The sequence below is a fragment of the Neodiprion lecontei genome, chromosome 2, assembly GCF_021901455.1.
Source record: "Neodiprion lecontei isolate iyNeoLeco1 chromosome 2, iyNeoLeco1.1, whole genome shotgun sequence".
Lineage (NCBI taxonomy): Eukaryota > Metazoa > Arthropoda > Insecta > Hymenoptera > Diprionidae > Neodiprion > Neodiprion lecontei.
The window spans coordinates 41,606,758-41,630,662 of record NC_060261.1 but is presented as its reverse complement, the minus strand read 5'-3'; the positions used below and the strand labels follow the sequence as shown (position 1 = coordinate 41,630,662).

Sequence of the window (23,905 nt, the reverse complement as noted above, 5' to 3'; positions counted from 1 at the left end):
GATCGCAGTTGGAAGTCAGTGACCTTTGGTGACCCACTTGCCTGGAAGTCGAGTGACTCTGCAGACACTCGCAAAAATGATATTGGACTCGAGGAGCTATCGAGAATCTGGTCTACGGTCTTGTACCGTTTGTGTCAATTATACTTTAAGATTACCGAACGACGACGAGACGCTGGATGCGGGAAGCAGCGTGTCGCGTGTAAGCGGTTCGCCTCCGAATTACCGCGTCACAAAAATGCTGCTGGCATCGATAACTCGGCGACAAGTCCCGTATCCATTGATTCATCGAAGCCTGGGAAAGAAGCCTCCAGCGGCGTAGTAGACCTTGTGTTACAGAGGATTCGTTTTCCGAAATAAAAAAATGCACACGGATTCTACGAAATTGAAATAGTAAATTCCCAGAATTCATGCCATTTTTTTATTTCAGCATCAATCGAAAATGTATTCTAGTGTTTTTGTTTAGGATTGTGTATGGAATGAGACTGTTAAGCCATTTTTCTCGTTGAGATACGCACACTTCGATGATTGAAGTGTATATACGCCAACGTCGAAATCGACCAGGGCACCGCCTTAAGTACATAAGATTTGTATTGTTGTGATTTTCATCGAAAATTTGCGCAAGACTTGTTCTTCGAAGGCTCACGACGGTAAAAATCCTGCCAAGCAAGGAACAATTCAACACAGGTAATAAGCCCGATTTTTACTATAGCCGGTTGTGACCTGTCCCGTGTAAAGAGTCAGAAAGGTTCTATTTTTAAGTCCTGGCACCTAAGTCTAACGGAATTTCCATCGGTACGTATACGACCGATGGGTCAGGAAGTTCCTTCGAATTGCATGGCTGCTTCAGATATTTTGACCTGTGGATTATCGACGAGCAATCAGACAGTCAAAATTCAACCGTTGTTTATAAGGTTAAATCAATTTTAACGAAGCATAGGTTGATTATACGACGGATGAATATTTCGGCAGTAGTTGCATCTGTTTTGGCAGTTTCAACGATCGAGAGTTTTACAATTATTTAGCTCAGGATCAGACGTGCCCTGGCTTTACAGGCAGCTGAATAATTCTTAAAGATGGGGCTTATCTCAACGTTGAAGATAACGGGCGACAAGCGTCGTTTTGGAAAAATAAGAAAGCAAGTTTGTCGGCGATGGGTGTGCCTTACAGTAGAAAACTATACCGCATACAAATACAGTAAACGAGCCCATTGATATAATATACACTGTGATTCGTTTATATCTATAATATCAAGTTCCAAGCCTCACAATCAGGTATACGACTACTTTAATCTAGATCATAAAAATAAATTCTTGCAACATGTATATCAAAATGGTTTGTATCCTAAAACTAAACGAACGTTCTGCTTAGTTTTTTGTATAATTTCACGCTGGAAGATAACGATGATAATAAAGAGCATAACAAAGAGTAAATTTCGATTCTCAGGCTGCGAGATGGTGATGATTCCATGCACCCGTTTTCGAATCCTTGGCGAATGAAACGCGATCAGCGATCAGGTGATCTCGCTGGCCGTAGAATTCCATCGTTAAAGGCTCCAGTTTATAGGCGACACTAAAAAAAGTATTCCCTATAAAATCACCACTAAACTAGCGATGCTGCCAAGCTACTCGCGAGCGGATTTCAACCTACAAATGATCGGGCATCGGTAGATCAGTCTTGCCATCTACAACGCTCTGCATCACTCGGTCATGAGAAGCCTTGAGTTCGTCCCATTCGACCTTCTTGCCTTGATGACAGATGTGGGATCGTATTTTGCAAGGTAGTGGTTCGGAGTCGTACAGCTCCTGGTAATCCTCCTTTTTCATTTCTGCAACCGGACCCTCTATCCGCACCTCCAATCGAAAATATAATAACAAACTATGGTATTGGGATCCCGCAAAAGAAGCGTGATTTTATCACGATCGTGTTGCTGTGGAATTGTGACAGACAATTTTGGAATAAAAAATACTCGAATCGGTATTCACCTGTCGTGCAACGTGTTCTCCAGTGTCGTTTTTGTACGCCCATAAAAAACACATAGCTGCTGATGGCACTTCGCTCTGCGGAGAATAAGATTATATACAAAGAAGTTTGTAGTTTAAGATTAGACTGATAAAAAGATTCCATTGCCTGGATTGAATCTGCTTCGTGACCCGTAAGTTAATTAAAGTTCACGGTATGTCACGACACAATAAGTCTCAATTAAATCTGCCTATGATAATTCGATATAATGAATTCAACCACGTTTATTACCAAGTTTTGTGATTTCCGACTCCGTCTATCTGTCATCATGACGAAACCGTCTTCGTCTAAACGTCTGAGTATCAGATTACGAGCGCTTACTTTTCCTTCTCTAAAACAAGGGAAATTGTATCTTTCACTGATAGTAATACACCTAGAACGATATTACAACTTCATCGAACATAAAAATTCACCGACTTGGACACAGTGGCCAAGCAGAAAGTCGCCGGCATTATGGTGGCGCAATTCTTTGCCTCTTGTTGCCATTCTCTAAAAAGGTCGAGGGGATTGTCATCCTTTACCTCAATATAAGTCAAGTCCGAAGCTGTCTCCTATTGTGGATGGAAATTGAACTGATTATCTTACATAAGGTCTTTATCAACTTGGGGAAAGCTGCAAATAACATCAATCGACGGTGAATTTTTTTTTCACGTTAACACATCGATAGCAATTTTTATCAATTGAGGTCAATAATTAGATTGTATCAACACAATTTCAATTTAATCACAAATTTAGCAATGAGTCTAATTTTGCCATTCAATTAATGCCAAAACTTCTGAACCATCGCAGCAGTAAAATCCAAAATCAACAAACTGTCAAAATAATGGATTACGTAATCTCTGAGCATCGATATAATTGAGGTGCGCTAAAACCAAACAAAATGAACGCAAAATTGTCATTGCAAGCTAACTTACCATACTGTCTCGAAAAACCGTTGATGACTTTAAGCACGCGCAAGCTTTGTTGATCACATTAAAGCTGAAGTTGCCCAGAGATCGACTCGTCAGAATACTACTGAACAGTACAGTCATGCTACATGTGATATGGATGACGGTGCATGCGCGTTGCTTACTTTTCTCATTCCCACTTCTAATTTTCCACTTGCCCGCCAAGATTCGTTAGCTGTACGTGAGTGCTGGGAAACGGAGAATGCTTAGAGCAAAGCTATTATTGCTACGGTGTAAGATAACGCATGCAGAAGCACCGAGCCGCAATCGTCCGAGTTCGTTGCCTCAAATGTGAAAGAATTTGGTTATCAAACAGAAGCGACTCGATTTCGTTGAATCTCTTATCTTGTAACGGGCTACACTGTAGATATTTACAAAACACTGAAACCTGATAAGCGTGAACTTAAGTAGATAATTTTGTGTTTAAGCAAGTCAGATCGTAGAATGGATAATAAACATTCGAGAGTTCACACAGGAGCTTTGTCCTTGCGAAGGATTTGGGCTCAAATTTTGTACTATGAACAAAAAAGTCTTTGATTAGTTTTATTTTTTTTTGTGTATGTTGCCGCCATTTGGTATTTGCAATGTTTTTACCGATGTAGTAAGTTTCATTTTGATGAAATGTTGAAAAGAAAAGGTAACTAAAATAAGAATTTTATTCTTTAGAATGGGTAACAAAATAAATACGGTCATTATAAGTGGTAATTGTACCTTATACAACACATTTTACAGTTAAACATGAGGCGAAAGCCTTACGATTACAATGAGTATACGTAATGAAAATATTAACGGCTGTGAACTTTTTTGTCAATAAAAATCTGAAGGTCAAAGCACTGTGGGTCGAGGAATATGGAATCATTTTTCCTCACATGAAATGCCTCAAGTTTTATTCTCGTGAATCGTTATCGTTTAAATTATTTGGCTTTCCCGAAAGAGCAAAGATAATGCAGGGCATTAGAAAACACGGGGCGAGCGTAGTAGTGTGAAATAATAAACGGGGATTTGCAATCTAGGCCGAAAGGCGATCCGTGCGAAGAATTCAGGCCGACATACTAGAGCATAAAATCTACTTTCTAATTTAATTCACGATAATATTGTCACTCCTAATTGCTATATAGATTAGACGACACGTCGATAGGCGACAGTGCATTGTACACGTTATACATGTTCCGATACCTACATAGCCGTGATCCAAAGTCCGCCAGACGTAGATCCATCTGATACTAAACTGTACTCAGACGTACCGGATATAGATATGGCTAGTTGTACGATAAGAGGTAACATTAAATATAAAATGTGAATAGAATAAGGATTAATATAATAATAGTATTTACAATTTTATCAAAACTGTACACGATTAAAGAAGGTCAAGTTACATTTTGAACAGCGCCACGTCTCAAATATGTAGGCGAATATTTTCAAATATATAAGAAAGTAAACAAATTTCTTTTTCAGACGTGACAATGCAGATCTATGATTTTATCACATTTTGTTACTCTACAACAATGTTGAGTTCAGCAGCAGCTTAGACCGGTCGTTATTTCAAAGGGTCAGAGGATATAATTCCTAATCAAAGTTACGCAACTTCGTGTAGAAATTGAGAAAAAAGTCTAATGATAATAATAACAGTAATAATATTAATAATAACGGACGAAGATCCTAATAATGTTTGAAGCGTTGCTTCGGTAAGCTGCTGCGATCAACCGGTAGCGTCGAGACGTAGGATCCTACGAAAAATACAATTATTTATAAATACACAAGCATAATCACCGATCGTCAGGGCGAATCGGTAAATTCAGCTTATCGTCGATCTGATCCACGCCACGTTGGACGAGATCTGATCGTAGAGTCTCGGCCGTTCGACTCCAGCCTTAGAGCACGCTATTCTCCAGCTTCCAACACCTGCCAGAGCCCATCTTCGAGCGTCTCCAAGGAGACAGAGCATCGGACTTCCGGCCACCTCTTCTTCCTGCAAGTCGAAGTAAAACGTTCAATGAATTCTCGGCAGTAATTCACTCGTCGCATCTGCAATTCCAACTCGAACGTTGAAACTTTTGTTCAATTCCGGCGTGCATTTCGTACTATTGCTGTAATTCACACTCACGTTGCAATCGTCGTTGGAATAGGCTGCCTCGGTGCATACGGTGTTCATCGAAACTATGCTGATATTTTCACATCGTGGCATGGCGCTGTGTTGGAGCTGCACCCTCTGCAAAAGGTCACCTGTTGATAATAAGAGGATTTGTTGAAATTGGATCGAGTCGAATGTTACCGCAGCGATATAAGTTCCTCATGCCGTTTCTCAGATCTCCTCTTCAACACGACATGAGAATGACGCATATGACTCTGGTGAAAATTATACCTGCATTATGGTATGGTATTTGCGAATGCAGCACGCTGAGTGGCTGAAACTGGTTGACATAAGAGGCGATGCGAGGCGTTGCGTTGTTTACGCAAAGATTGAATTTCACACGCGGCTTAATTATACTTCGCTAAACAAGCCGAGGATACTGGGTAGGTATAAGTACTGTGGCGGAGTTGGCTGGTCGAGATTATTCAAAGAAATCTCACGCGTGTATGGACATGTGTGCGTGCGTTATACGGACAAGAAATTGAGGAATCGATTTAACTATATACATAGGTATTTACACGAACGTTATCTAGGACGAATAACGTCTTTTTATACCATTAGCGGTTCATTATCACCGTAGGGTCAAGCTAATTCGTAACGGAAGATTACCGGGTGCCGATAGGCAAACAAGATATTGGAAAAAAAAAATAAATAAAAATACATTTCTCCTCTCTAGAATTTCTCCCATTGAAATTCCTTTGCAAGTTTGTTCACCTCACAGTTTATTAATTATCTACGAACCCGATACGATGGATCGATTGAATTATTTTCAGTGCTGTTGTTTTTGTACCCGTTATTGTGTACGGTTACATGTTACATGTGCATGTCTATGTTTTTTTTTCTTCGCTTCTCAGCTACGGTGTTGTAACCAGAATATAATTAGGAGGCTTTTGAAAGCGCGACACGTATGGAGATAAATATTTAACCAGGTTTGGTATAACAGGTAGAGCAAAATATTACGAAATGTATGTACCAATAAGTCTCGGTAAGCCGAACGCGGCTCGCGGACGATTCGAGGTGTTTCGTCAGTCATCGATTTCTTTTTCCTCTCTTATTTTTCATGTGAAGTTCAATTTTTTTTATTCAATTTTCCAACCGATTATCAGGATCTTTTTTGTCCGTATCTCTTAAAGTGTACCGCTCGTCGAGAAATATGCTGCAGATTTTTAAATTCTTACGGTTTCTCGCCCAGCCGAGGGTGTTGCACGAGGAGTTACCGGCAGGCGGGAGAGGGTCCTCGTTCGAGGGCAGACAAACCGGTCTGACAAAGTCTGAAAAGGCAGCCACATGCTGGTCCAGCTTCAAGAGGACAATGCCGCTTCCTTCGACCGGCGACTTGACCATCCCCACGATTCGGCGCTCCTGTTGCCACGGCGATGAGCTCGAGAGTCTGACGGTACCAAGTCGGGCGACCCATTCAGCCTTCGGTTGCCTGAGAGATGATTATCCGAAATTGCACAAAAGAACTTCAAGGTCGCCATAATTAGCGGTGGAAAAAATTTCGTGAAAGTAATAAAACAGACAAAAGTCGTTAAAGAGCGACGAATGGCCGTGACGGCTGTGATCAACAGCTCGGGATAATTATATGTAAGCCTGTAACGTGCTCGTCCTGCTGTTGTAAATCAGGTATATCGCTGACAAACACAGTCACGTACCCTTGGAAACATGTACCGGTTGTGAGGAGCCAACTGGACGAGACGAGGGTCGCGTCGCAGACGTGAACCTTCTGCTTGAAAAGCGCCACGTGCCAGGGCCAGTCACCGGGGGCTGCCATTTTGCCCAGACTCTGAACTCTGCCCTTGCCACGGAGGGCCTGAATCCCGCATTCTGAAAGAACGGATGTTAAACGTCCGAGTGTAAGCTGACGATGAAAATTGACGGTAATGAAATGGGACCGGTAATTCCAGAAACTCGAGAGTCTCGTCTTCTCCAGCAGCTTACCCAGCTCCGAACATCGCACGTACATGACCTCTTTGCTGGGGCACGGAGCACGGACGAACGTGATTTCCGACGCTGAGGGGTCCTCCATGTGCACGTAGGCCACGTCGTCCTCTTCGTCTATCTTCACTTCTACAGACTCGACCCCCCTGCCGATTAAACAGGATGTTTAGATCATTTTTGAAGGTGATGTCAACATTCGACAGAGGATACGGGACCGGTATCAGAGTTGAAGTATTTCAAGAAATCGCAGTCGCATGTGGTCTGAGACAAAAACTTCACGCTTCTCTACTTTAAAATTGATCTGTAGTTCAGTTATCCTTTTTCGAGCATCATTGGAAAAGAAATCCACCCCACTGCATCAGGCTACTTTCTTCTCGTCGTAATTTGGCCGACTCTCAAAATCCGCGACCTTTGTACATCCGCAAATGCGACACTGTTGGCTACAGTACATTGTAGGTCTATAAAGAGTCCAAGCAGTGTGACTTTCTGCGAGAAGGACCCGAGCAATGTATCACGGATGGTATTCGAAAGGTTGATGATACGTTTATCCTAAGAACATAGCAAGGCAAGAGAAATGCTGCAGTGTCCTCGGCATTCGTTCGCTGAATTGCAGATCGTGACAGGAGATGAATACAAATAAGATGTCAGATAGGTATAAGGAGTAGAAAACTCACGTGTAGCTCAACAAGGTACAGAGAGAGCTCGCCGCTGTTTGGAGCACCGTCTCCATCTCCGGCGCCGGGAGAGTTGAATTCAGGTTTTCGGTACAGAGCTTTCCAATGCTACCCTTCTCGTTGAATATCACGTAACCCTCTCGATTGTACTGGGCATAATGCGGGGTATCCGCGGGCATTAATCTCAACGAACTCAAATTCGGGGCCAGAGTAACTGCGTTGAAGAAAAGGAGAGAAGCGTTATCACTTAAAACGGACTGACAAAGTATCCTGCACAGTTACGATCATTCGTAAAAGATTCCTTTTTTTTTACTTACGACAGTCTTTTTCGTCGCTTCCGTTAGGACAGTCGATTTTTCCGTCGCATCTTTTACTCCGAGGTATGCAAACTCTTCCAATTCCACAATGGAGGCTGTTCTCTTGACAGTATGAGCAACCTTTTTCGTCGGAAAGATCAGGGCAATCGATAATGCCGTCGCATACTCGAGGTGACAGTGCTTTGGCCTGAAGATCCTGAACACAGCCTATAAAAGAATAAGAAGCATTAAGACGTGTTTCGTGTTCCGAGAAACGTGTTGTATAAGCTATATCATTCAAGTTTGACGAAAGCGAAATAATAAATTGCCGTTTCAGACATCAACGAAAGCACTTTTGGAGATGCAAAAAGAAAAACTTTTTCATAACTGGTCCAGTTTATGTGTAAGACTTGTATATCTGGATGGAGATCGACTTTCCCTGCCGGGGTCGCTGTCCTGTTCATTGACCTTTCTTTCACCTCATCAGAATGATAACTCCCGGCAGGTTTTTACGACTCACGGTCATACAAGCGTCGGTGGAATTTTTATTTTCATTCGAGAAAAGGAATTTGCCCATACCTACGGGGAAATATTTACCTTGGAAGAGAAAAGAAATTTAACGTCTCCACGGATTCTTATACAAATTCCAAACCGAATTCTTACCCGGTTTTGGTCTGCAGCTTCCGGGACCAGCGTACTCGGGGAAATTGGAGCAGTCCAAAGCGTCGCGAATTCTGTCCGGCAGACGATTTCCGCAACCATTCCAAAACTCTCGACAAAAACTCCGGCAAGGTAGATGGAGTCTGTCTTCATGCGGACCCGGCAAACATGCCGGCTGTAATACTTGGCAGACGAAGTCGTAGGCTAGACGGTAACATTCAGCGTCGACGAGCTCTCTGTATGGAAGAGCGTTACAACTTGTATGTACATTAGTAAAACAAACGCATTTACATGATGAATGAGCATCTAAATTCACAACGCGTCCTCGCTCTACAGGTGACAAGGTGACACAAGGTGACTATCGAGCAAGTATTACAGTTATATCGACTCGGGATGGAATTTAAGGCTGGGTCGTATTTAAATCAAAATTCACTGGTTGCACAAGATATCTTGATTCTCATGCAAGGCTCACCACAGTTTCTTTCAACAAAAATTCAGAACTCTTACAGATATGAAGAATCACGTCACTACCGCCAACCTCTACTGTGATCCACAATTTTTGTTCCAAGCATCGAAGTGAATTGTCAACATCGTAATACCATCTGCTCTCCTTTCCTCAACCGATTTTCCAATTCTTACCTGAAAGCGATAACGTCGTTTTGAACATCCTGAAGAGACCGATGCCCCAGGACGTTGGGATAGGAAGTGACGTTGTAGGGCAGATGTTTGCAGTATCCGAGACCAAGCTTGGAGCATCTTCTCGGGGGCGGAGGTGTGGTTGTCGGCGGAAGTGTGGAGGCGGTAGTTTGTAGAACGACCTGAGCAGTGAGAGCCTCTCGACTTTCCTGCACCTCGACACTCTTCGGATCGACCGTTAAGTTTCCTAGGTACTTGGGCGACCCGGGGGATATCTCTTGCGCAAGAACCTCGGCCACATCAGCGGCAGTTATTGTACGGTACCGAGGATCGAATCTTACGTCGAAGTGTACCACTAGGTCACGGCCGTCGACACTGGAACCAAAAGAAAATCGTTCTACGTTGCCGTTCTCCGCTTTTAATCCGGATAATTCTTCGCACGGCAGCTTGTGCGGTAAGCGGCGAAGATGGGATCGGCCAGCTGAGCGGCAAAGATGCTCCATAAAAGAGTCTATGACACACCCCGGCAGTTTCTCTTATCTGCATCGTGCCTCAACTATAGCGGTGTAATTTCACCACGCATGCATTATAGGAAAGCGGCACTCGATGAGAGAGAACCTGACGGAATTATTCGCGAATTGAATGGTTGAACTCAAGCGTCTCCGTATTGCTCGGGATTTGTCCCATGAGATTGAATTAGCCAAATTGTTATTACCGAATTTATGCAAATGGAGTATCAATATCGAAGTAAGCTATATAAGTGTCGTAATCGAGCAATCCACTATGGATGTTTTATCGGTGGTTGAGTGGATTGAACGATGTGTTAAATAACGAGAAAGTTTTGGAGGAAAGTCTGTTTTTAAATCGTGCGTTCAACGAGGGAGAAAGAAAAAGGAGATCTTTTTTCTTCGTTCAACATATTCCGGCTCAAATTTTTTCCTCGCGACAAGTAAGTGACTCATGATGATAGCGCGTAACGGTGCCTTACGCTTCGTCATGCGAGAGAAAGAGTTTGTTAAATACCGAACAAGACACAAAGAAAGTAGTTGTACATGAAATACAGGATGAATCGAGTATTCGACAGGATGCATCCATCAAAATGCAGAACAAAGAAGAAAGAAATAAAGAAAGAAAGAATCGTTCAACATCAACAATCAATTAGGTAAACGTCGGCTGAGGTGAAAGGTGACTCTGTTGACCGTTTTTTATTGTAGGTATCCTGCAGTCTAAACGGGCAATCTAGACTTGCGAAATGAGGATTCATGGATATTGAAGCCGCGAATAAACGTTGAGAAATAAAAAAAGAAAAGAAAAAAACGGCACGAGGATTCTCATAATTTCATGGACTCACCCGTCTAGGGCGAGAATCTCAGTGGCCAAGAAGTAGAGCCTCAGAGTGCTTCTTCTAAACACGAGATTCAACCGGTCTCTGTACTCTCTCGATCGAATACGGAAGGCCTCTGTGGACGGGTCCGCTAAATCGCTGACAAAAACATCACCGTCGACGACACGGAACGTCGCCAAAAATACCTGGTCTCCGGGCGGTTCCGCGCTGAGAAATGTGTCTGAAAGTAAAGTAAACCTCAATTTTATGCTCGACATCATTCCGTAAAGAATGATTAAAAATAAAACGGGAGAAAAAACAGCAACCAGTATAGCGAATAATCACCATCCTTGATCGCTTCACACTCTATAAACACGATTGTGCCAATCGAAGCGTTAAACACTCTTGAAAGCGCGTATAATGCAACTTGGTGAAAGGTCTTTCGAATTCGCTCGAAGTTCCTCATGCAGTTTCAAATCATTCAATCGCTCAACGATTCATCATTCTATGCAGTTATTGACACAAAGTTCTGACGGGTTGCCCATTCCGTGATCAAAGTGTTCACCTTACTGTTCAATCGCAACTTCGCAAGCGACGTCAGAAAACTTCGGACGACCTCAACAGAATTGTAAAAAGTGGTCACCTAGTCTACGACTGAATTCAAAGATGGCACAACTTCTGACAGTGATAATTTTATGAAATTTTTCAAGGCTTTGCAGTGTGAAAACCGGTTGATCCAACCACCCGTGGTCAAACGTCCCTCACTTTATGAACTCCACGCGATGCAGCTACCGTACTTTCAATGGATAACCCGAATTTACACCGTGCTTTCGCTTGTACCTACTGAAGTACAGTTTTCTCTGCTTCGAAGCTGATTTTTGTAAATTTGATACCAACGTCCTTCATGCCTACAAACCACTGAGACACGGCATCGTCAGACAGTAAAAGAAAAATAAAAAAATCAAGTAAAAACAGATCCAAAAAAACATCACGATGCCACAGGCATAAATTTACAGCACGTTATGGGTCAGTGAGGTCACCGCCGAGGCTTGGACAAGGACGCTTCTCCCTCGGTCAGCCGCCTCCGGGTACGAAGCACGTCATTGGCGGGGACGAGAGCCGCTACATGATCGGCGTCGAGGCGGGAATCGGTAAATCGGTAAATCGGTCAACCCGTTAAGCCGTTTGGAGCGTGGCACAGCGGCTGAATGGGCGCTTCCGGTGCTCTGGGCTTTTCGTATTATCTCTAAGAGTAGTCGTTGAATCGAAAAAGCATGCCATACGCTCATTTCCTGCGACCATGCGCGGAAATAATTATATTCGAGACTTGCCGAGTCGCTCATGGCTTACGTCCGATGGTTGAACGAACCTCGCGGTCTCCGCACGAAAACGGTAACCCGCCTCGGTAAATGTGCGGTAACAACTCATTTGAGAAACTCGAATACCGTTTTGTTGTCTGATGTAATAATTCAATTTTGCTGGTACCTATGTACATATAGCGAGTATATATGTGTAAGGGAGACCGCGGACAAAAATCGGCTAAAACATCTCGCCTGCACTTGCGAAATAATATTAGATATATTCATACTAATGCGGTTTCAGCCGTGAAAATCGTTTCAAATCTAACTGTATACCCTGACGTACCAGTAACGTTTAATTGAGATTGAACTCTAGTCACAGGTAATATCGCGGAGTCTTCTGATATTACTTTCATACGAATGCTATTAACTTTTTTTCGTTTATTATTATTCGCAAACTTCCGTTAATTTCCAGAGGAACCGTAGAATTCATTCGCTAGCGCGATTGCCAGATACCGGTACGATAACGCATCTTGATCAGAAACGTATTTCCTGCATAAATCCGCTAACGCGTGACGTAAAACCGCTGTTAATTCACGAGGCAATTTGGGAATATATCGCAAAACAGCATAATCCCCGCGTATCGCTGAATAATCACGTGAGTGAATCAATTAAGGATAATAGAGTTCGTATTGACATGCAGTTAGAAAGGTAAACGGGTACCGTTAGACACGATTCTAAAGCGAGTGCGATAGTCTTTATGTGTATGTCTGACTTTGCCTTACATATTACGTGTGATTGTATATATGTAAATGTAAGATGCGCGGTATCGTGTTGCACTTTAACGGAGTGTTTTAGCACCGTGAATTCCTCTGTGAATAGAAACTAATTGATACCCTATAAATTAGAAGCTATTTCTCTCGGTGTGCGGTCCGTTATAGCTCTCCCTCCCTTCCTCCCCCTCTTTCTCTTTGATTCAACACCGATTCGTTCGCCCGCGTGATAACGGCGTGAAAAGTGGAGGAACATAAAGAAACAATAATATTACAGAACAAAAAATAAATAAATAAAAAAACATTATTTCCAACCGGGACATCGGAGAATCGCGGTTTCGCTCCAAGTCAGTTTTCCCTCAGCCGCAATTAAAATCGCGGCTACATTAAGTCGGTGAGAGGTTGCACTTCTAATCGAACTACTTTCATCCTACTTCGTTTTGGTATGCCTAAGGTACCTCGTACTCACATCCAAGGTAAATCGCAACACCGGCGAATAGCAGGAATAGCAAAAAGGCAGCAAGGACGCAGCATCCGCAACGATACTGACCGCCGAGTTTCCTCGTAAATCTGATGTCGCTGTCGGACGATAAGATCGAGCTTGGTGTTCCAGCTCGACTGAATCGACGCGTGCTCACCGTGCTCACTGAGATCTGAAAAAAAAATAATTAATAATTTGACAAACGTCTGGGTACCCCGTTGTTTTTTTTTTTTTTTTTTGTTTTTTTCTCAAAATGCCTTTTAGATTTGTAATTGCAATAAATGATATTGATCGTCGTATCTTAATTTCTTATAGTAGTGTTCGGCAAAGTTTTTGAGCACTCCGTTACCTCTGATTCAGAATTTCGTGCCCTAGTATTTTGCACAAAAATAAAAAATAAAAAAAACTCGAAAAAAAAAAAATTATAGAGAACCAAGAAAGAAAAACTTTCTACAATATTTTATGCTATTGTAACTGATGCAAAAATGAAAGGCTATGTATACACAGGTCGCGAGATATCCGCAAATAAATTCTAAACACCAAGTAAAGTAGCGGTGTTACGGATTCAATACCTTTTTTGTACGTATATATAGGTTTTCTCGCAACGGCGTTAAACTTTCCTCTGCGGTATAGAAGTTTCTCTAGGTAGGTAGGTAGGTATATTACATCTAACCACGTAGGCGTTACTGTTTAAAAAACTCTACTCTCTCACTGATGCAACTCAACTTGTACATCTTTGCCATTAAATTTTCCCGTGTCTCAACGCAAGCGACTCGAGGTATTTTCTATAACCACAATTCATTTATTACCGACGGTCCGACGGCGTGAAATCGACGATTATTATATTTTTTACTACAGGTGCACAGCGAGTGAAAGGATTCGTTGAGCCGGCTGATATTTACGTACGACTGACAATGAACCAAATGTGGCGATCGAATGTTGCGAAACCTGGTTGAAAAAGGCATTCGAGTTCGAACGAATCCTTGAGCAAGGAATCCCACGATTCAGTTGGTAGTGGAAGTTTATGGTGGAAAAAGGCCGAGTATTTTCGCCTTTTTCCAACATTCCACGATCCGAGAGACTACGCGGTATCATCGACACGCCTGTAACTTTAGAAGCATTCTTCGCCGGGTCAGCAAAAGCACATCGATTCCTCGGAGGAAAAAGCCCCACGCCCTAAAGCGATGAAATGTTACGACTGGCACACGCTTGGTCCGTAGATGCAGAGTGCTTTCTTATTGCAAGAACTACGCTCGAGTCTTTTAGCAGCATCGAGTTGCTCAAGCGAAACTCTGCAGCAATGGCCTCGGAGAGTGGGTGGATGAATATCTCTAGCTCCATGCGGGTGTATTCTACTCCTTCTCAATTTCGACCATCGGCAATCGACTTTTTCCAACCGTTCTACCTTTTGCTCGTCGTAGTAATTCCGGGAGGCTGCGAACGCTTCTTGGAACTCGAATATCACTGGGTCGAAAGAGAACTCGCGGATCTAGATCACCGCGGAATAACAGTAGTACGACAATTAATATTCGTTGCACGCGATACACGCGTACCAATATCTGTGGCAGCAGTGAAAGACGATGAGTTCTATGAAATTTTTACAAATTGCACTTATTCCTAACAAATTTTACGCCGTCGTCCGAATGGCGTACCATTTTTTATTTCCTTCTCTCCTCTTTAGTGCGTGCTTTAATTGCCGTATACACAAGCATCGTGCAGCCAAAGGCCACGTGCGGCAGGTTCAAGACTATGTATAATTAAGGAGGTCGTATCATTTCGTGTCATCGTCCATTTAAACTTTGTAACGGTCGCAGGGAGTCGTTTCACATTTTAGTGGGTTCGCTATCAAACGTCATCTCGGCTGGGCTCGGGGTGTTTTTCCATGCATTATTACACGCGTATCCTGCAAGCTGCGTGCTTAGGAACGGCTGAATGCTTGGATGCCCACAAACAGCTTTGCTCGACAATAGAACTGGTCTATAGCGCGCTTCGAAGCCTCAAGCGCAGGCTTTAACGACGAGAAAAACGAGCCAAAGCTGCATTACATTATTGCAGATACAGTCAATTAGCCGTCAGGCTACCCGGTTCTGCGTCATTCCCTCCACCCACTAACCGGAATTGATTTAAAAAAATATCGGTATACGTTCGCTTCCCGATCCACGAACTGCGATTGTTTTCTCCAGTCGGCTTCTAATTGTAAGTGGAATACGTCTCCGGGAGAAATGACACGCTCTGATTTCATCTCGTCATTCTTTAATTTCACTCAATTACACAGACGGTTTAAAACTGGGCCAAGCATGATTTTTATTTTTTAATTATACTATCGTGTGTACAGTCATTCAAAGATCGAGTAGCTCCGGATCCGCCATGAAAAGCATGACTCTTCAACTTGCAAAGCTAATCGCAGACGGTTTTACGCGGCGTTACGATTCTACCAGAACCAAACTGGAACTTTCGTTTCTGGGATAAAAACCGAGTAAATCCCGTAACTATGCACACAATCATGCAAAAAAGCGGAAGCTCTTGATTGTTACGAGATACTTCAAAAACTGCGGGTTACGTATGCCCGTGAAAAACAGACGAAATTTAATTAGTCAGCGAACATCTTAAAGCGATTGCACGAAACCACGCGTGCTTTTTATATGCACGCGAATGAAGTATGCGAGAGTTAAAGGGTCGTAGCTGACTGTGAGAATCGCTCGACATGATTTCAGAGGCGAAATTCCACGAGGATACATATCGAGTCGGTAAGTGATCGTGACGTGACTGACTCGGAGGATCGAGATTGATCGGTAAAAGTGAGAAAACCGAAGAACAGAAGCTTGCCTCGTGATTTCTTATTTGGGATAATTTTTTGCGCCGCGTCTAGACGCTCTGTCGGGAATCACGGAGATGTGCAGGAACAATGGATCCTGCGGGAGATGTCGAGCGGCGAAGAATCGAGATTACGTAGTTATACCTACTTCGGGCAAAGTAGACTCGGGAATAATTGGTATTAACTAACGTTGCGTAAGGTCGGTTACATCTTTAATCCATGAGAAAATCAGCCCGAATATAAATGTAATTCAAAGTAAGAGGCTCCCCGTGCAGGAGTGCGAGCACATGTTTTTGCGTTGGAGTGGGATCATCGCGTGCCAGCGATATATTATTGTAATACCGAGCAGTGAGATTTCTCAAATAAATATACGACCGGTTTTGAACAATGCCTCTTGCTGCGGGCGCGATTGCCCGACGACTATTACAATAAACATTTTACCTGAAACTTTTTTTAACGGCATACGCCCAGCTCTCCGGTTTACCACGTCTGTTTGCGCGATTTCTAAACCGTATCTGCGCTGAAAGTTTCCCGCAGAAGTACGTGACTTATACGGTGACCGCGTAAAGCCATAATTTGGGAGCGGAGAATTATATGCGCGTGCTGTTGTAGAATCAGTCGGGGAATTATTGCTGAAAGTATCGGTGCTGATACCGCGAGATGGGTTTTGCTTGAATTCCAGACAATGGTGTCGGCGGCTCGGCATTGTTAGGAAATTTCTAAGCCTCCGGCACACTCCCAAGCCTAGGTTGAAGATTCTGGAGCGACTTCGCGCGGCGTCCAACAGCCGCTGCTGCATCATGGGTCTCTTTGTGCACTTGCATGCGGAGAATCTAGGGTAACACGTACACATTTTATACGCTTCTAGGTGCCGCTTGTCATTCGATATCTATCCAGCCAACCGCGGAGATAAAAGTTCTCTCCGGTTACGCAACCACGCAAAAAGGTCAAGCGATGCGACAACTCCGTGCAAGAAGGACGCGTCTCTTCTTTTCATCAGGTCTTTGCACGCCTACGTACACCATTGCTTGTTTAATTTGTTTAATGTTATACAATGTTAGATATGTCTTACTAACTTGATGAGTACATATTTTCCGAAGATTTATCGTTCATTCTTCTCCTCTTCGTGTTTTCACACGTCAAGAATACATCATCAGTAATTACACAACCATGCGGACCGAGGAAATATGGAATAACGATTGTTTTTCATTTTTTTTTTCATCTTCGTAGATAAACCAACAAAAGCCCAAGTGTCCGAAATGCGGTAGGTACGTTATACGTTTGATTTGACGTAAGTGTACACCACTAACTAAGGAACAATTCACTTGTCTGGAGGTGAATGTGAACGTTCAAGGCTGGATGAGGATTCGAAAGTAGAATTCAATGTCAACCTACACAGCGACGCCAGATAAGAGGGTAAAAAGCTACGAAAGAATCAACCAGCTGGGTACGATATTCTCGAGTCTATGTTGTACCAGGTACCTCCCCCCCCCCAAAAACAAGAAACACCGGTACAAACTTCCGCCTGAAATGAAAATTTTCAGCGCCACTCGAAATCGTACGTATACTATAAAGCAGCGAAGAATATTAACCAATCTTCTTATACAGCACAGTGTATGAAACTAGAAGATTAAAAGTACAATAAAGACTAAGCAAGACGGATGTGAAAGTGGAAATCTAAATTGACCGGATTTCTTAAAGGCTTTTCTAGGCAATTTCAAGCATTCTTGATTACCCATCAAGTCAAATGATCGGGTAGATGTGCAATACCGGGTAATAACAGTGTCTCTGAGATAAGCAATATTCCAAGTTAGAAGTACCGAAGTTCTTACTTATTAGGTCGGTAATCTGTGTCGAAATGGTAATAATCATTATTTTGTTACGGGCCTGAGGAGGTTTGATTCGACGAGCGGTTATCGAATCACCTCTATACCCACCCAAGATGTTATTTGGGTGATTCGGGTTCGGTCTCGTCGCTGTTCGCAATCCGGAAACGATGGAAGGAGTGATAATGAGACGAAGAAGGTGTACCTTCTGGTTCTCTAAAGGCTTTATTAGAACTGAGAAATGTGTTATTGCATAGCTAGGAGATTTGGATTGGGAATAAGTGATATGATTATTCAGACTGGAACTAAGGTTGAACTTGGAAGTTAGAGTTGAAGTTGATCATACGAACATTGGAATAGGACTGATCAAGAGCTGGTAAAGAGCAGGGGTAGACGAAATGTGCGTAAATTCGGAATGGTGGGGAATAGAATTAGCAGAGTCGACAAAAAGCGAGTAGCGTTAACCAGGATGGAAATAGGAGGACAGGAATGAGGCGATAAGATTACTTGCAAGGATCGTGGGAGTGCGACGAGATGAGGGAGACGTGTGGCGATACGCCGGACGTGATAATTTCCTCACGGATTTCTTTCTGCTGCGATTCCAGATCACGACTGGCCATCAGTGATCACGACTGGTCACAGCTCACGCACTAGCGGTCGCATCACTGCCTTCCAGACGAGCATAATAATCAAGCAAATTACACCTCGAGGATGAATTCAATCGCCGTACTTGCAAATCGATGCGCGCTATTCCGTGTCAAGAATCGCATTATACGTAATGTCGTAAGGCTATCGCTCTGCGTTGCCCAAAAGTTGCGTAAGGTCTTTTAACACCGTATTTCAACCCTGGATCCAGTTATAGTGCCCGCGTCGTGCGGGTCACGCAAAAAAAAAAAACGACGATTTTTATTCAGTCGTAGGTGTGTAACTTCGTGTTCGCAGATAGCTTGTCTTGAGATGCCACGCCACTTCATAGGGCGATGGAAAAACGCGCGTAGTTCAGGGTAGCGACTCGATTGTGAGTCGTTGATCTGGATCGAGTCGAGCGATAGTTTCTAGACTCCGTCGTCGTCAGCTAGAGTCTAGGATCTAGATATTGGGGCAGCGCCCAGAGGATATCGGGTTCACGGCGTGTCCCGGCTCGAAACTGCCATACGAATGACTGGGCGGCGTCGAGGAAGTTAACGGTATCACAAAACAAGCCTCTGAGCAGATGTCAGCGAGGCTGTTCAACCCCGAGGCGATAATCGCGGCTCCGCAGCGCAAAACCGCGTTGTGGGTGACCCACTGCAGAGTACGTGCGTACGTATTCGAGCTTGCGAGGTCGTCGAAGAACAAGGTCGCATTGTCCCTGAGCGAAGCACCATGGAGGCAGCTTTCAGAGGTATAATCGCCAAGGCGAGGCCGGAACCGAATGGCGACCGTTCGATTGTGCAGATCTCAGTGATGTCAATCACCGTTTCCGCGTCACGGTGAATTTTTAATCAGTTTTATTGCATTCAGTTACACACGGGCATTGTCAAGTGACTGAGTATTTTCATCTGTGTTACCGGCGTGACTCAACTTCGGAAAATATAAATCATATAGTCACGATACGGTTATTTTTTAAGTCTATGGTAGTCTTAACATCTTCTCTGTTAATAAGGTCAAGAGTCCAATTCAAAAGTCCGGAATCTTGTCGACTTTTCTGAGAAATTCATCTTCAACGTAAATGTCCGTCGAAACGGAAACGAAAGCCTGTAAGCCGTGGCTCATGTAGGTTATTTTTTATCGTGGGCTTAAAAAATGATGCGTAATTTGACTCGTTTGTCAAAGTTAACTCACACTCGACGCTTTGAAACGAGAGTTGGTAAAACAAATGTTATATTGCTACAAGAGCCAAAATTAGTCACCTACCTACCTACTCGATAACAGTATTCAACTTATGAACAGCTGTCATGCAGCTGTTTCATGCTGGGATACAGCGTACATAAAATTGAAAAATAAATGTAGATAATTACTTTTGGAAGAGTCGCAGGTGATGTTATACAGCTCTAACAGTTTTTATACTCTCCGAGCAATCAGTATATTCGGATTTTAAATTTGAATATTCTTTTAGCGCATATTCAACGTGTGATAAAACTGCTGTGAAACACGAACCTCACAGCTGGGCACAAGAAGTCAGTGACTTTTTCATCGGCTTACCCCGATTCGCGATAGGTACCCGAATTTGACTTTAAAATGATAGCATTTAAACAGCGATCAAGATTTTTATCTCTTTCCCAAGACATACGGGCATTTCACAGCTACTCAATGACCGTAATACAAATGAGAGAAAATGAGGGGAAATTATAATATCAGCTAGGTAAAATCTCGGGATTCAATTATCTGTATAGAAAGTTTACGAAGCCTTCCGCGAGCGTCATGCAGGACTGAAAAAACAAATTGCCGACAATAATAACGTCGATTATGAAAAAAAAACCATTAGGCGTGAGGCGAGTTTTTAAACGAGCGAAATTCACTCGGCGGAAAATCTGAGTCCCGTAGTTCTCTGTACCCACCTGTCTTCTGAGAAAATTAACAAACGTGTCGTGGTAGTTTGGGTCACGTAAACTCTGGATTCGCGAAATAGCTTTCACTGACCACAAGAGTGAGAATATCAAAAGAAACGTGGTAGACAATTTGTAATACGTAGAGTAAAACCACTGTTTGTTTAAAGTTTTAGATCTCAAGTACGATTTTTTCTTAAAGGATGAAGATTCTTCTTCACAAAAGACAAATGGTACAGAATAAGTAAGTGGTTCGTTTTTTTCGCGAACTGCCATGTAACGCGCATCACCGCACGGCAAGTAATATAATTATGAACGTCTGGTGCATCCGAACGATGGTTCAATTGTATGCAAATTCCAAAAGCAACAGGACTTCTCGAGCTAAGGTGCGGCTGGCTAAGAAAATATTTCAACCCTTTCTACTCCACCGTTCTTGCAGCTTATCGATGCAAGCTGCACTCCTTCACATGAAAAATGGAGTTCTTCCAAACAGATTCAAATGCAATTTGACTTACCTTCGAATCCCACGAGCTTTTCCGCTTGTGCTCCACAGCTACAGTCATCTTAATTCACCTCAGTCCCACTCGGTGAACAGGAGCACTCCGTGCGAAACAACGACGCACAGAAAACAGTTTGCACTTGCGGCAGGACACTACAAATAACTTAACGCGGTGGGAAATCGCATCAAGAAACACATCGCTAAGTGTGCACGACTATGCACTCGCCAGTCTGCACTCGGTCACTTATATCGTTAGTGAAGTCTTCACTCGGTCACTGACTAGCGGCAGGCTCACCTCCGCCGAGTGTCATCTTTCGATCAACGGTTACTCTCCAAGTCTGTCGACGTAGACGCACAAGAAACCACGGTAGCACCAGAAGCCTCGCGCCCGACGCTAATCCGTTACAGAGCACGTCTTCCTTTCTTACCTCTTGATTTCCACCGTAGCAAAGCGTTGCTCGATTGACCTGGAACAGAAATGCGCAGATTTAATATCACGCAAAAAGCTTCCGGAGATGAACAGTATTTTCGAATACGATTTCCGGACAACGACGACTTGGAACTTGGCTCTTGACTTTAACCACGAACTCTGTAATATCGATTCATCCCTATAACTGCCACACTAATAATGCGATAGAATTCACAAGGTGATTCACGGGGTATATTTTCAGGATCAGTTCCATAATCGTACCTTTAATCGAAGAGGGTGGCAGGTGTCCAGTCGAGCGGCAGGTTAACTGAGTTCAAGTAGTCGTGTCCAGCCGGAGTCGGCCAGTCGGCCACACGCTTCGTCGGACTAAAGCTGAGGAAGTCCTGACTTCCAAGGATCTCGACCGGGAGGCGACAGTGAATTTCTCACGTGTCCAGGTGTCTTGGAACACGTCCGTACCTCTGCTCGGCTTCACGACGTGTGCTGCTGTGGACGTGATGCACTTTCACGTCTTACCGGTTCCTTGTTTAGCGTTCCGCAGGCGCGTGCTCGGCTCCTGTCGAAGAGAGCGTTGACTACGGTGAACATAAGGAGCGACGTACTACCGGACAGTACGGCGAACAGCTTATGTCTCCGCGTGCAATTGAGGCGGGTAATTAAAAATCTTTGTATCTTAACCCTGCCTCAAAGATTGTTACGATAGATCGACGATTGATCGCCAATCGCTTTCAAGTCGCGGTGAAAGTGGGTACGGATATGTACGAGCTGTTGACAATCCTGATACTCGTTACAGCTTTAGATCAAACGTTAAGATGTATGCCGGTATAAACAGGACAATAATTCCTGTTATAGTTGCCAAATTCGATCGATTGATATTTCACAATGCGTCGTGATCGCTTTGCGTGAATGTGTCTGCACATTTTTGATAATGCTATTCCGCGCGGTAGGATGGAATTTCTTGGTATTTTATACGAATCGAGGACACCGTCCTCCTCTCAGCAATACCTTAGAGAGTCAAGTGTATTATGGAACGAGTAAACAACAAGAGGTTCCTGAGATAGTAACCCTACTCGGGTTGTTTAATCGTTAGTACTTCGTGTTTGTTGTTTTCAGTACCTAGAAGTCGAGATCGGTAAGATAGGATTTCGGTCAGTATGAACTCAAGACCAACGGATAATTGTCAGCCGAACTTTGAAATTAGTTTAAGATAAAAGGTTATCGGAAATGTTTCCAAGAGTTCTAGAAGCTCTCGAATCGCTTATAAGAACCACTGATCAATGAGGCAGGTTACCTTTTATCCCGATGGTTATAGAGTCTTCGCTGATTTTTCGTTACAAGTCGAACACAGTTTTGAATGTGAAAAAAATTGCGTAACAAGGAGGCTTGGCTGTATGCCGTGAATCTAAAACGTAGAGCGCAGTGTAACCATCGTAACGATGTACCGTGAACCGTAATAGACTTTTTGGGTTTATCGAATTCACGATTCACGTAACAATTACAACTGAACTCGGATCGAGGAACGATGAGATATCTCGTCTCGATTACATCTCGGCAGGTGCCGCCTCGGGGAATTAAAGTGAACAAATAATTAGCACTCACCTGCAGCAAGCGTACGGCGATCCGTTCACTTTGGCTCGTTCGAGTGGCCGATCCGCATTAGACCGTTCTGAATTTTTTACGTACCTACCAGCCTCTCAGCCTCCTGCCGGAGACACGAATGCCTACATTTACTTACGTTATAAATAATCCGAGTAGAACTTGCGGACAAACGCAGCCGTCGTAACGGTGGACGGAATAGAAGTAGATATAATGGCAACAGGGCACCTCTGCACTGCACTCGTGGGCGACACGGTGAACGGAATGTAAAGAGACTTAAAGGACTTGGAGGTGACCGCGTGCGTTTCTTCCTCCTTTACGATCCTGCTTTTATCGTCCTCGAGAGTAACGCTTACCCGACCTGCCAAACTCGCGTCTCACAACCAACTGACCGAGCCATGAGCTCTGCTCTTCTGTCCAAAACAACTCTCCGCTTGTCTACTCTGGATGTGGGTCGATGCTGTCTTTCTCGGATCAACCGGCATCGGTTTAGGCAGTGCCCTGAAGCTCTGTACCACGGACACTGTTCTCCAATGTATCGACGACATGAGCAGCACTGGTAATATTTTGCTATTTCGTCAGGAATTGCCAGATTCCATGTAAATTCCAAATCCTCCTATAGAATAAAACGAGAACTTGGGAATGCCGAATGGATTCTCGTGAGTAAATTTCGACACTATCGATAGGGTGCTGCATCCACATTCTTCGGCATCGGAGCGATGCAACCGGACCGTGACGAGGAGTGTTCGTCGGGTGACGCAGCAATATAACGTATAACTTGTATACCGTAAATAACTGAATTCGATCCGTTATTATTCAATTATACACTCAGCAAAATATTCGATGGATCACTCGAGCATCCGATAAACGAAACTTGTTACTTCGTTCTTTGTGTTGTTGTAACTTTCAAACTATTCATAACGCTTCTTTCCTATGTGTACGAATTTTCAGGCTCCTCTTTCGAACAGTACAGTTTGTTAACGTGGAGTGCAATAATGCGATAAACAAAAGTCATACGATGAATTTTTGGT

General features: G+C 43.4%; 2 protein-coding genes across 3 annotated transcripts; both read right to left on the bottom strand.

Annotated features, from left to right (window-relative positions):
* Positions 1–1,207: 1,207 nt before the first annotated feature.
* On the bottom strand, positions 1,208–3,087 carry LOC107219534 (pyridoxine/pyridoxamine 5'-phosphate oxidase). The gene is made up of 6 exons (XM_015657781.2): positions 2,934–3,087; positions 2,437–2,570; positions 2,251–2,350; positions 1,983–2,057; positions 1,648–1,850; positions 1,208–1,569 (listed from the first exon to the last, which is right to left on the bottom strand). Exons 1-6 carry the CDS (start codon positions 3,048–3,050, stop codon positions 1,440–1,442), a joined length of 759 nt encoding a protein of 252 aa, XP_015513267.1. The 5' UTR covers positions 3,051–3,087; the 3' UTR covers positions 1,208–1,439.
* A 517-nt stretch (positions 3,088–3,604) lies between these two features.
* LOC107219540 (atrial natriuretic peptide-converting enzyme) lies at positions 3,605–23,233 on the bottom strand. Of its 2 annotated transcripts, none has more exons than XM_015657790.2 (14): positions 23,014–23,233; positions 21,540–21,834; positions 20,865–21,315; positions 13,169–13,352; positions 10,656–10,869; positions 9,308–9,679; positions 8,672–8,904; positions 8,030–8,236; positions 7,713–7,926; positions 7,039–7,184; positions 6,753–6,924; positions 6,276–6,529; positions 5,071–5,189; positions 3,605–4,935 (listed from the first exon to the last, which is right to left on the bottom strand). In XM_015657790.2, the coding sequence occupies exons 3-14, from the start codon at positions 20,910–20,912 to the stop codon at positions 4,762–4,764; spliced, it is 2,337 nt and encodes a 778-aa protein (XP_015513276.1). In that variant the 5' UTR covers positions 20,913–21,315; positions 21,540–21,834; positions 23,014–23,233; the 3' UTR covers positions 3,605–4,761. The 2 variants fall into 2 exon arrangements, with proteins under 2 accessions (XP_015513276.1, XP_015513277.1); XM_015657791.2 differs by having other exon boundaries at positions 22,878–23,089.
* Positions 23,234–23,905: the final 672 nt, after the last annotated feature.